Below are 13950 nucleotides of genomic sequence, written 5' to 3'. Positions count from 1 at the left end.
TATCCAGGCCTTTTCCATGTTAACTGATATCAAGTATGAATTAATATAATTTCACTATAAAATTGATACTATATATTCCTTACAGAAAAGGCAAGAATAATTTAACTCAGTGACATAAAATCTTTTGTGCAAAATCTCTATTTTTTAAAACTGCAGGCATTGTCTTTTTCCCAGTATTTTGCATCTTTTACCCAAATTTTGGTTTCTTTTAAGCTCAAAACTTTACCTTCAGCATTCCTTTTGGATATGCACAATGCACTAGATTAATAACAAAATTATAAGGTAGATTTCCTAAAATATAAAATTTCAATTTATGCTTTTCAAGCCAGGAAGCTCTATGCCTTAAGCAAATAAAAAGACAGTTAAACACATTGTTTTATTTTCCTTTATCACACTGCTGACAGAAAGAGAAAACACAAAAGGATACTGAAAAATTAAATGGCTCCCTTACACTGAAAATCTTTTACATAGAAATTCTAAAGTTTATGTAGTAAAAATGGAAAACAACACTATTTCAGGGTAATATATATCTTTTAAAATATATTATTTCTGAAACTAAATGCTTGACATTTGACTCAGTGTTTCCTTCCAAAAATGACAAGGAAAAAGGAACAGAATCTTCCCTGGCAGTCCTGTATCCTCTCACCATTGTCTTGTTAACTATGCCATTTTATAGATGAAACTGCCATAGCAAAATGACAAATATAACACATAAAAGAACAAAAAAGGGCAATAAATTACCCGTGACACTATAGCCCATTAAAATGCATTCAGCTGGTGTTGCAGGAAGAATAAAAATTTCCCCTCACTTTATATTCTTCTAGATGAAAAGGAAATTTTAGAATCCTCAAGCAACCCTTATAAGAGATGCTGAAATTCCAACCAAATTCTCCTCACATTAACTGCCCATGTTGGCCTCTGAAATGCACAGCACTGATACCCTGTTCCCTCTTTACTAAGAAATGCCCAAGACGGGGCATGTGAATTGCTCATCCTCTGTACTGACAGGAGACTGCATTTGAAAAAAGCCAGGACACCTAACTAGTTGGAAAACGGTAGGTCTTACTCAGCCACTATTTCCAATATATTGATTAACGGCTTCAATAAAGAGTTTGGCATTTTAATTGATAAGGAAGCCTAAAGGAGGCATTTTCTTTGCTTAATTTTCACCCAAAATTCTCTCAAAAGGTCCAATCGAAGCTCTATGACTCCATGACTGGGGAATAATAGGATAGTACGTTTAGAGCCCAACTGATTATAAGTTAACTTATTTCATTATGCACGTATCGTATTACAAAGAGTTCAAGAAACTGGTAAATTTGTTGAAGTGGGTTATTTATTGAACTGTTTTATGTCAGTCCTAACAAAGATGGTAGACAGAAGTTACACTTCCTTGAATCCTCATCTCTTAACGCAGAGCTCGTTACCCATCAAGCTCTCCAAGGAGATAAGAAGGTCTTCAATGTGAAGGATGAACGAGGGAAGCTTGCCTCCTAAAGTACGGACAGTGGATGCTCGTGGAGCAGTGCAGAGCACAGCCACGACAGCTAAGGGCTTCAGGGACTGAAATGCTGTGACTTATTTCTATCAGAACTGAACGGTACGCCCTTCCTGGAAGTGCCGGACGGGAGGCTGGCCATCGGAGGCCCATGGGCCACTTGGTCACGTGACACTCTGTACCTCCCGGAGACCCAGTCCTGACGGCGCGACAGTCAGGAGTTCCTCTCGGGGGGATGTTATTTTTAAAAAGTGGTGTGGAAATTAGTCCACACCTTTAAGACCATTTTATCTTTTACAAGTGAATTCATTCCACCGGAAAATGAGAGCTGGTCTCTGAATACCTTTCACTTGCCCAGCTCTGAGTGGCAGGTTGTGGAAAGTATAAAGAGACATACAATACGGCCCCTGGAGTAGTAGATAAAACTATTTCCACACAGCAACGAAGAGGCTGAATGCCACAACTAAAAGATCCTGCATGCTGCAACTAAGAGCCAGCGCAGCCAGAATAAATATAAATAAATTAATTAATTTTTAAAAACCCCATCTATTTCCACACATATTTCATAGTAGACACAAGCAACTATCTCCAGTACAACACTTTATGAGCCTAATGACTGAATTCTTTTTTTTTAACATCTTTATTGGAGTATAATTGCTTTACAATGGTGTGTTAGTTTCTGCTTTATAACAAAGTGAATCAGCTATACATATACATATATCCCCATATCTCCTCCCTCTTGCGTCTCCCTCCCTCCCACCCTCCCTATCCCACCCCTCTAGGTGGTCACAAAGCACCGAGCTGATCTCCCTGTGCTATGCGGCTGCTTCCCACTAGCTAGCTATTTTACATTTGGTAGTGTATGTATGTCCATGCCACTCTCTCACTTCGTCCCAGCTTACCCTTCCCCCTTCCGGTGTCCTCAAGTCCATTCTCTATGTCTGCATCTTTATTCCTGTCCTGCCCCTAGGTTCTTCAGAACCATTTTTTTTTTCTTTTTAGATTCCATATATCTCTGTTAGCATATGGTATTTGTTTTTCTTTCCGACTTACTTCATTCTGTATGACAGACTCTAGGTCCATCCATCTCACTACAAATAACTCAATTTCGTTTCTTTTTATGGCTGAGTAATATTCCATTGTATATATGTGCCACATCTTCTTTATCCATTCATCTATCGATGGATGACTGAATTCCTGAAAGGGCAAAATATAACTGTCTGCAGCTAAAAGTGGTGAGACTATCTCAGTGCGCATATATTCAAGCAGTATTGCTGAGTTTTATTATCCTTTATGTTCTTTGCCAGTTTTGATTCACATGCACACCCCGGTAAATAGCGCGCAAAATAAATGCAGTGGTGATCTCAGGCAAGAGGCTGAGTGAAACCATCCCATCTCCAAGGTACTCAACGTGTTGCTAAGATGTGTTGGAACCTGTCCCTTTAGTTTCCTATCATGTGCTCTTTCATGCTGATTGTAGATGATCAATAACCCAGGGCAGGGACTCAGACTGTATCAACTCCCTGGCTGCTCACACGGGAAGGAGGGAGAAGTGACAGGATTCTCTCCGGGACCAAACCCCAGTCAGGCTCCTCTGAGCCCTCCTCTCCATCAGGCCCCCACCTGGGCCCACAGAGACTTGAACAAAGATGGACATAATTTCTAATAGCTCAAGGCTGCATCCCTAGGGGACCCCAGGCCCCCTGAGAAACTCAAGGCTGCCCGGAGAACGGATGCTGGTCCCAGCGACACCTGAGGACAGGGTCCCGGCTCCCAGCCTCTGTGGATGGGAGGACCTGACTTATTCCATAAGCGCCAGTCGGCAAACCAGATGGTGTCACATGGACCAATGTTTCACTTCCCTGACCCTACTGAGCCCCCATCACCTCCTCCCCACCCCTTCATCCTCCATGTAAAGGCCCAGTCACCTCTCAGCAAATCAGACTGGAGCGCAGCTCGACCCTTACAAGTCAGCAGTTACTGAATAAAATCTGTTTTCGCCACTTTAGCTGATGTCGGGCTGTGTTTATCTTTATCGACACACACATCTCCTACACGTATCTTTTTCAAAACTTCAAACTTTATGTGGGAATAAGTGTTGGCTAGTTCTCTATTTTTTTTAGTACTAATTATATCTAGCAAGTAATTCTACATGCTCTGATGTATCTGATTTGTACTTGAATCCCAGAAGTCACCTTGTTTATAAATACTCTACAATACAGATCTTATCATTTTAGATGTATGTCTTAACCAAAACAGATGATAAAAAGTACTTGTCGAAGGAAACCATTCTCCACAGCATCTCAGAGCTGGCTGGGGTTTTAAATCATAAACAGAAATATCAATATAACATAAACAGCCTAGAGGTATTTATAAAGTGAAGTAAAAAAATCTTGAGAAATTTCTAGCATGTGCAGCTTTTAATTTTCTTCCCAAAGCAGTTCTATATTATAGACAATTAATAACGAAACTGAGGGAATGAAGTAGAAAGGAGCATTTCCAGTTTCTAGAATTTTCTGTGTGCTCTCTTTACAGTAGGAGTTTTGAGGTAAGATTGGACCATTAATTCAATTATATATTCTGTTCCCTTTCATAATCCCCTAACTATAGTGGTTTAGTAAATTGTTTTTTAAAACTGTGGGTTACAACCCATTAGTGGGAAATGAAATCGATTTGGTAGGTAGCACCTAAATTTAAAAAAATGAAATAGAATAAGATAGAACAGAATAGAACAGGTCGGAATGCAGCTTATTCAGGGAGTAGCATTGGTAGGACAGTTTCTAAATCTTTTGCTTCAGTTAAACACCTGTGTATGTGTATGTGTGTATGTTGGGTGGTGATGTATTCCTACTGTTGATTGAGGACAAAAAAGTTTAAGAAACAGCCCCAGTGTGATGACAGGCCTGCTTATCAAACATACCAGCATCCTGCATCTGAGGTCCATTCATTCAGTGAATTAAATTAGCCAACATTTATGGGCACTTTTGCTGTGTCTGACACGGTCCAGGTGCTGGGAGTCAGGTCACCGGGTGCTTGCGTTCTCTGTTACAGAAGGGAGGGGGGTCCCATCTACACCGAGGTGAACCGAACCAGCATGGATTACATTCTGGGACAACAGGATCTAGGCTGTGGAGAACTCACTGTCTTATCAAAGTTTCCTCTAAGTACAGCTTCCAATAGCATTTGCAGGGGCAAGATATCAGCACAATTAAAACAAAACGGACCAGAAAATTGCTAGGCATTCAGAATGCATCCCTCGTGATTTCCTGTTGGCTTCCAGAAGGGCCTGTGTTGGGCTTCCGGAAGGGCCTGTGTTGATCTAGTAAACAATGGGTCACAGATGTGAAATCTTCAGAACTGTCCCACTGACCATTTTCTAAGCAACTCGACAGGAAGAGAAAGATTTTGAAATACACGTCCTTTCCCCCCATTGTTACAAAGCTGTTGTCTCTTCTCAACTACGAAATGACAAGCATGATGGTCATTTTTCATTCATAAGAGCATGTGTGCGTTTAGGTTTTGGTGTCACTCATGCAAATATGTCTGATGCCAAGAGTCTGGGCAACCACACAAAGTAAACGTATTTATGAGAGCTAGTAGCCCTTGACCTGGCACACAGAAGGTGCTCAATCAGTGCTCAATCAGAAGGTGCTAAATGTCAATCAGCGATTGAATGAATGAAGTCTCATGCTTGCAGTACAACTCAGGAATAAATCTATTTTAAAAAGACAGTGTTACTGCTATCCAAGTGGATGGCTGATGCAAATAGAAAATACAAAAGAAATATTACATGAGCTTGAATTTATCTGGGTAAGAGTAACCATCACTAACAGCAGCAGGAAATACTGAAAAAAAGGACAAGAGTAGTTTTGTACTGGCTTTTGAGGCTTATTCTAACACTCCATCATTTTCATCCCTAATAAACCAAAGTAAATGATGGTGATCACCTGCAGCCCTTAGAAGACAGCTGCCACATACTTCAGCTATGTATGCGTCCTCCGCAGATTAGTTACAAAATAACAAGGTACAATGGATCTGAAAGCTTTGGGAAGGAGGCTGATTTATGAGGTGTCTTCTTAATCATGGGAGTTTTAGAGGGAACACTATATTCAGAAGTTTCTCTTACTTTATTCCTAGTAAACCACGTGCTGAATTTGAAGGCAGTGGGTTATGGGGAAAGTCACAAAAGGGGCTATTTAACTATACTCCCTACAAGTACTCACTTTATGAGAGTGAGGCCAACCTATTTTTAATGTTTGCTGACAAGACTGGTACCAGCTCAGATGTAATGGGGCAGGGGTCAGACTTGCTGAAGATCCCAGATTACCTTCAAGGTGGACACAGAACCCTACGCAGAGTGCATGGGCCAGGCCTGAGACGTAAAGGTTTTAGAGGAGAGGACTTGTGTAAGAAAGACACGATCCCTTAAGTACTTCAACTGTTGGGAGGAACACATCAGAAGTTCAGGATAAGAGAGTGTCTGCAACAACCGAACTTCAACCAGTAAAAGAAATATGCTTAAAAGAAACTTGAAAGCAAAGGCAGAACTGTTAGTAATAAGTTTATAGCTTTTAGGTCCTGAAACAGAGGGCTGAAAATATGTATGGAATTCCAGCTGAGAAAGAAGTAAAATTATCCTACAGTTCTTTACCTTAGAAAAAGCAGTCTATAATTTTCCTGAGTCTCAGCTGCTTTATATTCCAAAATAATAAGCTCACGGAACAACATAAACATTCATGAATTCTTACTATGAGTTAAGCTTTACTTTTTTTTCTTAAACGTTAGGGTATATGCCTTAATCTCATACACACAAAACAGTTGCAGGAGTGGAAATCCTATGGAATGCAGTTGCATGTTTCTTACTTGGCTTCCTCACGCCTATAACTCATGCAACAAACTACCATATTGGTGATGCCTCTGAAAGCAGAACTTGAGTCCTGCTCCTGTGACTGTGTTAGAAACCTTGACAATGGCTTGCTTCTCTTGCAGGACCAAAGCTGGTCTTCTGGCATTCTCTAACCACTCACCTTTGATATGCAGTAATGTACTGGTTTCTTTTCCTATATAAGTTTATACGTTTGTCCGTATACCTTTAGAGGCAGTTCAAATGGACAAGCTAACTTCCCTTGGTATAAAGAGGCACATAGTTCAATTCCACGACTCGAAGCCATTCAATTTTTTAAAAACTTCCCTAAATTATTCAGTGCATTTGACTTGCAGATGTGCCTCTGCTTGCTATAAACAGTGTGCTTTGAAACAAGGATCTATAAGGAATGCGATCTGCTCTGCTCCAGTTGTAGGAACTTGAAAAGCTGTTTGAACAGCGTCACCCCAAAACATCTTTGGGGGGCTTCACTTGACAACGCTGGCAGATCAGCCTGTGGATCGCTAAATGCGTGTGCAAACTAGACCCTGCAAGGTGAAAATAAACCTCTCACGCTCAGATCTCGACGCCTTTCTGGATTAATTTGGATAGCTGGGAAAACATCTTTACGTGTTTTGATTGAAATCCTCTTGGATGGCATTGCCATTGCAAATCCAGCAAATTTCATTCTGTATAACATTAGGCTAGAAAGGAACATACCGACAGACACACAGACAATGGGATCATGCAGCGGGGTTGTGCTGAATGCAGGGGTATGCATGTGCACACAGAAGAGGCCGAGCACACCACTTAATTTAACGCGGGCACAGGTCTGCACCCAGAGTCGGAGACATTGTCAACAAGCCTTAAAGCGAAGGAGGAGATGTAGAGGGGAAACGAAGCTGAGAAAAATGAGGAGGAAATGGGCAAGATGACTCATCTATACTTGAAGGTCTGACCTGTCAGCTGGTCGTCGCCTGCAGCAGGGGCGATGCGAATGTGAGGTGTCGTAAGCTGAGTCACGATTATCGCAGCTATGGCAAAGGAAGATTCCCAGGTCAGCATGCATGAGGGAAGAAAAAGCCAGACTGAAGCTAGGCTAGCAAGGAGAATCTCCATCCGCATATCACATCATCTCAACTTTCTTCCAGCAACAACAAAAAGAGAAGGAGAAAGGAAAACAACCGCAGCGAGCCGTTGAATTTTCTGAGTTCGTTTCCCTTAAACAGGCTTTCATCAGGCACTTGGATTTCTAACCATGACACAGTTGCAAGCTTGGGCTGAGATTGTGGATAGATTGACTAAAGGGGGGAAAAAAAAAGCAAAAACCAAAAACATTCGTTCTAAATAAGGATCTAGATGGAATAGTGTTTTCAACTGCTCCTGAGAAGGGGGTAGAAAGATTCATTGCTAATTCTGATGAGCCAAACTTGAAGCTTTCAACATGTAATAGGTTATTTAAAATTCTTCTGCTTAAGTCACAATATTTTCTCTTCTTGCTAAAATCACCTTTGTGAAGAATATTATCTTCCTTCACTAAAAACATTTTTATGTAGAGAAATTTCTCTGATAACTAAATTTCCTGTAGAGAATTTCCATTTAGGAATTTTATTTTGTCACATTCAGGGAATGAAAAAAAAACGCATCTCAAAACATCAGTTAAAAAAAAGAGACTAATCATTGCCTTTGCTATAGTTGTCATGGTTAACATGTGACCAGAGAAATGATTAAGATTCTTGAAGCGGACCAGGCGGGTTTCTTGGTTTGCCTGAAGAGCTCAGCAGTTGAGTTTAAATGGTTAACATTCATGACACACAGATATTGAAAAAAAAAAAGAGAGAAAATTAAAACGTCAGTTCTAACATGATACAGCTGGAAAATGATGCAAAGAAAAAATATTGGAAAATTAAGGACAGGCTTACATGAAAGAAGACTAATTTACATGGAACAGCCTGGGTGCTATCAGAAATGTGGCAACAAGTAAGGAAAATAGATCATCTACCATCTGCAGACAATTAAACCCAAAACTGCTGGTACATAATAGTTTGAAATATCCCTTTGCACTGTTCAAACAGAGTTGCTCCTTGTAGCCAGACAACAGAGGCAACTGAGTTTAAAAGTGGTATCATCATCTTTCACGTGTTACTAATGAAAACTTTTTAGTTTTGCTCAGTGAGATGAATAAACTAACAGTTTGGACAGAGAATGGAGAGCTCCCAAGATATCACAAAGATAATTTTCTTGGTATGACACAGTATGCAAAATTGCATAATAAACTGTAAACAGTAAAATGTTATCTCTAAGACTCGTGATAAAGTTGGTACCAATTCCAAGTTTATGCACAGAACACTTGCTTGGTCATAGATACTGTTGTTCAACCAACATTCCTGTGCAGTTTTCCATTACTTACAGGAAAATTTGACCTACTCTACGTCTGAGAAAAATTACATTGTTTCTATAAAAATAGAACATCTATCCGATACTGAAATTGGTAAACAATATGAACAAAATGATATTTGAAAAGAGCTATGTCAGGCAGCCCTGTATTCACAACTCAAAGGAAGACAAGTTACAAACTGAGGCTCAAAACTCAAATGGAAAAGTCCATGACAGGGATCAGGAAGGGTTTCTATCTGATCTCTATGTTCTGCCTTGTAAAGTGTTCCTTTGTGACAATTATTCTTGGTTACAAGGAAAAAACTTGATTTTGTTACAAATTACTGTAAAATAGGGGTCAGCTGGCCCACTGCCTGCTTTTGCAAATAAAGTTTTATTGGCAAAGAGTCATGTTCACCCATGATGACGGCTGCCCTTCCACAGCAAAGGCAGGGCTGAGGGGCTCTGATGGAGACAGTGTGGGTCAGGAAGCCTACGATACTTACCATCTGCCCTTTACAGAACAACTTGCTGCACTATGTCTTAAAATATCAAAAGAATGCATTATGAAAGAGAGTATCGCTAAATTCCTAAGCTTTAAAGATGGCGTCTAGTGCTGATAAGCTTAGGGTCTCCTTTAGGTACAAAGGTGCACACGGGAGAGTAAACATCACACCCGGTGTATCGGCTCCTAACCTGCCATTTCAGTTGCAGGTGGTGGTATCTTCTGGAATTTGAAGATCCAGTATTTACCAAACTGGGTTTTATATGACTCTAGGGCTCCTTGAAAAATGAGATTGGGTCAAATAAATTTAGAAACTGTAGGGCTGAACAAAGTTAAACAGGTTTCCTTTCCTTAGGAACTTCTTGGGGGCCTTAATGCACTCATGACATACAGTATGGAGACTTTCAAGTCGAGAAAAGGAAATATTTTCTCTACAAAATGCAGAGCGGCAAATGCGTATCATATTTACGTTTCTATTTCTAAACCCAGAGCTAAATGATAGCAGATTAGCATATATGAGCGGCCTTACTATATAATTTGTTTGCTTGTGTGTTGAATATGAGTAATTAAAAGGAATCTTAATTAGCTTTACATCTCGACATTCTTTTCAGTTCTTTTTATCAGTGTACTTTCATTCTGTAGCACTGTGGCCTAGAAAGGATGGCATTTCTTTGAACAAAACAATGAACAGAAAAACAGTGTAGAGAAACTTCTCAAAGAGCCTAGTGATTAAAAAGAGAAACATTCCCATTTCTGAATATAGTTAGAAATTGTATCAGAACAATAGAAATCCTTCAAAGTTTCCTGAAGGTCTCCCAGCAAAGCACATTGCCATAAAAATGTAAGTTAAATAAAAGACTACACTTAAAAACAGTGGAGCACTTTCACACAGAAAATTCACCTTAAAATATGACATTAGAATAATGGTTTTGTTTTCTTTTTCTTTAAGGTTTATATCTGACTACTATAATACTTTTGAAAATAATTTAACATGTAGTTTTCATGCAGTTTTTGTCTTGATTTCTAGCTATACTGCCGCTAGTCAAATCATAGCAAGGAGAGGAATAAGTTAATACATATGACACCCCTCCCCCCATACACTAAAAACAAAGAAACAAACAAAAACCTCAAAACTTTTATGAACTCGAAATCCTCAAAATTTAAAAAGTGATATATTTATGTACCTATGTTTGGAAGTTTTACAGATTACACTATGCCTAACATAATAGGCACGTAAATTTTTTTTATCCTCTTAAATTTGTTGAGGCTTGTTTTGTGCCCTTGTATGTGGTCAATCCTAGAGAATGTTCCATGTGCACTTGAAAAGAATGTGTATTCTGGTTTTTTTTGGATGTAATGTCCTGAAAATATCAATTAACTCTAACTGCTCTATTGTATCATTAAGGATCTCTGTTGCCTTACTGATTTTCTGTCCAGAAGATCTGTCCATTGATGTGAGCAGGGTGTTAAAGTCTCCTACTATCATGTATTCCCACCAATTTCTCCATCTATGTCTGTTAGTATTTGTTTTATGTATTTGGGTGCTCCTATACTGGGTACATGTATGTTGACAAGTGTAATATCCTCTTCTTGTACTGATCCTTTTATCATTATGCAGTGTCCTTCTTTATCTTTCTTTATGGCCTTTGTTTTAGAGCCTGTTTTGTCTGATATGAGTATTGTGATCCCTGGTTTATTGCCATTTCCGTTTGCATGAAATATCTTTTTCCATCCCCTCACTTTTGATCTATGTGTGTCCTCAAATATTTTTTTTTTAAATAAATGTATAACAAGAAAGCTCCCAAATGGCTATGTTGTCAAGGAGAAACATAGCTGGCATCATGTCATGGAAAAAATTATTTTATGGGAGATTAATGCAAAGTAAACAGTTTAAACTAATTATTATATCAATTAGAATGACTATACCTCATTTAATACAAGAAATCTAATTTACTAACAAGACGGATTTTTACTTTTAAGTGAAAGTAAAAGTTTCCTGTCAGTTAAGAATTGATCATCAACAAATTCTTTAGAATTGATCATTAACAAATTCTTCCAAAACTAGCAGAAAAGAGTTTCCACCCTACTAGTTACCATAGGCAGCCATAAGGTATGTGAAAGTTAAGGAAAACATATACAAGGATTGCTAAGACACAGCTGGATCAAGTGGTGTTAAACAGAATTCAACTATAAAAATGTGAATGTGATTAAAAATCAAAATAAAAATTAGGAGAATCTAAAAATAACTAAAAGCCATTCTATGTACTCCACCATAAAGATTAAAAAGAATCCTGTTGGGAGGGTAACCCCAAAACATCAAGTATATTGTCATCGTATGGTGTCTTTCTTTTTTTTTTTTTACAATTTAATTTATTTATTTAGTTAATTGTTATCAATTTATTTATTTTATTTTTGGCTGCATTGGGTCTTCATTGCTGCGTGCGGGCTTTCTCTAGTTGTGGCGAGTGGGGGCTGCTCTTCGTTGCGGTGTGCGGGCTTCTCATTGTGGTGGCTTCTCTTGTTGTGGAGCATGGGCTCTAGGCACGCGGGCTTTGGTAGTTGTGGATTGCAGGCTCAGTAGTTGTGGCTCACGGGCTCTAGAGTGCAGGCTCAGTAGCTGTGGCACACGGGCTTAGTTGCTCCGCGGCATGTGGGATCTTCCCAGACCAGGGCTCGAACCTGTGTCCCCTGCATTGGCAGGCGGATTCTTAACCACCGCGCCACCAGGGAAGTCCCGTATGGTGCCTTTTTAACTCAAGAGATAGAATAGTCTGGGGTGAGTTTGCCTATAGCTAACCATATGTACTTATGACGAATCTAGGTATATAAATTAAAGGAGGATACATAAAAATACAGGCAATCCCCCAACATATGGAGATATGTAATGACCCACCTTAGGTATTTTCTGGTGTCCAATTTTTTATGAGGCTTTATATTTGAGATGATTAGAATCAAAATGTACCCTTGGAATATGATTAAAATAATCACTACATTAAATTTATAACTAGCATGAAATGTATCTTTAAGAGACATATCCGTGTTTGAAATTACAAATTAGTTCCTTGTGGAAAAAAATCCACCTCCATACTTTCTCTATAAAGATACTTGTCAACAATTGTTTCACGAGAACACTGAAATCTTTGTAAATTCAAAATGCTGCTCAGGAAAGTGGTTTAGTGTCTGAAAATTCAATTAAGCCACTATATTGTCAGCACTAAGTGGCAAAAACAGTCAAGATGCTTAACTCTTTTAAATTTCAAACATCTTTATGATAGGGTACCAGTAACACTGTCAGACCTGCCAATTTCTCTGTTTTGATGAAGTCGTCAAGATGGAATGGCTTCCTTCATTGCAAAATCAATTTTAGTATGAATAAGCAAAAAATGATCTGATTATAAAGGTGATGAAACATTGGACGGTGCTGTAAAGGAAGGTTGCTGAACCTGTACATATAGAAATTCATGAAATAAAATGGTACCAGACAGTGTAGTTTTCACCCAGCAGGAGACTATCTCCCGAGGTTCCCTCCTGTGCTGTGATTTTATGAATAGGAATGACAAAGTGAGGCAATGAAAATTAAAATTTGTTTCCCTCTTCCCTCGCAAAAGGTTATTTGGTTGGATAGAGTTTGTTGCTGTGTAAATGTTTGCAAATGACTCAGAAAATATGAGCGGAGAAATATTTAGTCAATCAGGTCATCTGATTGCCTAATCATCCTTTGGTGAATTGAAAAACAAATTACAATATTGATTAAATCTAGCTGATGATAGAAGAAAACGATCCAAATCACCATCTAATTCAATCTATTGTGAAAAGAGCAAACGCCACATTTCCATATTTACTAGTGTGTTGTTTATATAATTATTTAACTCTGCACATGAACAGGATGGCAGATATTCTGCTGTTTCCAGAGTCAACTGGGTGGTGACTCAGTTCTAATAAAAAGGAGGACAGATACTTATATGCTGCAGAACTACGATTGGCCAGAGGTTCTGCTGGGTGAAAAGCCATGAGATACAGGGAAACACTGGTGTAGGAGGCCAAACGCTTGGGATCAAGCCTTGACACACACATTATTAGCTGAGTGACCTTGGCAAGTCAATTCATCTCCCCAAATATGCATTTTCTTCGTCTCAAAAATAAAAATAGCAATACATGTCTCCTTTCTCACAGTAATTTAGAAGAAATAAATGAGAACATACATATGAAAGTAATTTTAACTTTCAGCTGTGATGTGAAATGCAAGGCATTATGAATCAGGCACTCTGGAACTGGGTTTTCTGTTGAGACCTCAAGGGTCAGCAGAATTCAATAAAGCAGCCTGAGCATGGGCCATGATCAGAGGCCTGAGAACGTCGATACCTCATTCAAAAGCCTTGTAATACTGTGATAATTAATAGTTAACAGCGAATTACAGTTTAGAAAACACATCAATGTCTGTAATTTCATTTTTTATTAATTTATCCCTAAAAATAAAGGCTCTTAATCAGGTACAATATGATATAAAGAATTGAGTGTTTTAAAATCAATATAAGGAGATTCTTGGAGATAGAGCTATGAGCCCATGAGGACAAACAAAATACAAATAAGGTGAGTACCTCCCACAAGGCCTGGCACATAACATGAAACCAAGAAATGTGTGTCAAGTTAATGGAATAAAAAGGTCATGTTTCTTCAGGAAATAAGAATTCAATGAGAATTTTGAAA

The 13950-nt window shown here is 38.8% G+C and overlaps 1 protein-coding gene across 7 annotated transcripts in view; it reads right to left on the bottom strand.

The window, feature by feature from the left end:
- PTPRM (protein tyrosine phosphatase receptor type M) overlaps positions 1–13950 on the bottom strand; it is a 742498-nt gene that overhangs the window by 249538 nt on the left and 479010 nt on the right. For 2 of the 7 annotated variants that reach the window (XM_082353486.1, XM_082353487.1), the window contains exon 14: positions 7322–7396. The exons of the other annotated variants lie outside the window; for them this stretch is intronic. In XM_082353486.1, coding sequence (XP_082209612.1) covers positions 7322–7396 — 75 coding nt within the window. The remainder of the gene's footprint in view (positions 1–7321; positions 7397–13950) is intronic. 7 annotated transcript variants of the gene reach the window in all.

This window comes from Balaenoptera borealis (genome assembly GCF_965194805.1).
Source record: "Balaenoptera borealis genome assembly, chromosome: 14".
NCBI classification, from domain to species: domain Eukaryota; kingdom Metazoa; phylum Chordata; class Mammalia; order Artiodactyla; family Balaenopteridae; genus Balaenoptera; species Balaenoptera borealis.
The sequence above is the reverse complement of the archived record's forward strand: the minus strand, read 5'-3'. Positions and strand labels throughout refer to the sequence as shown.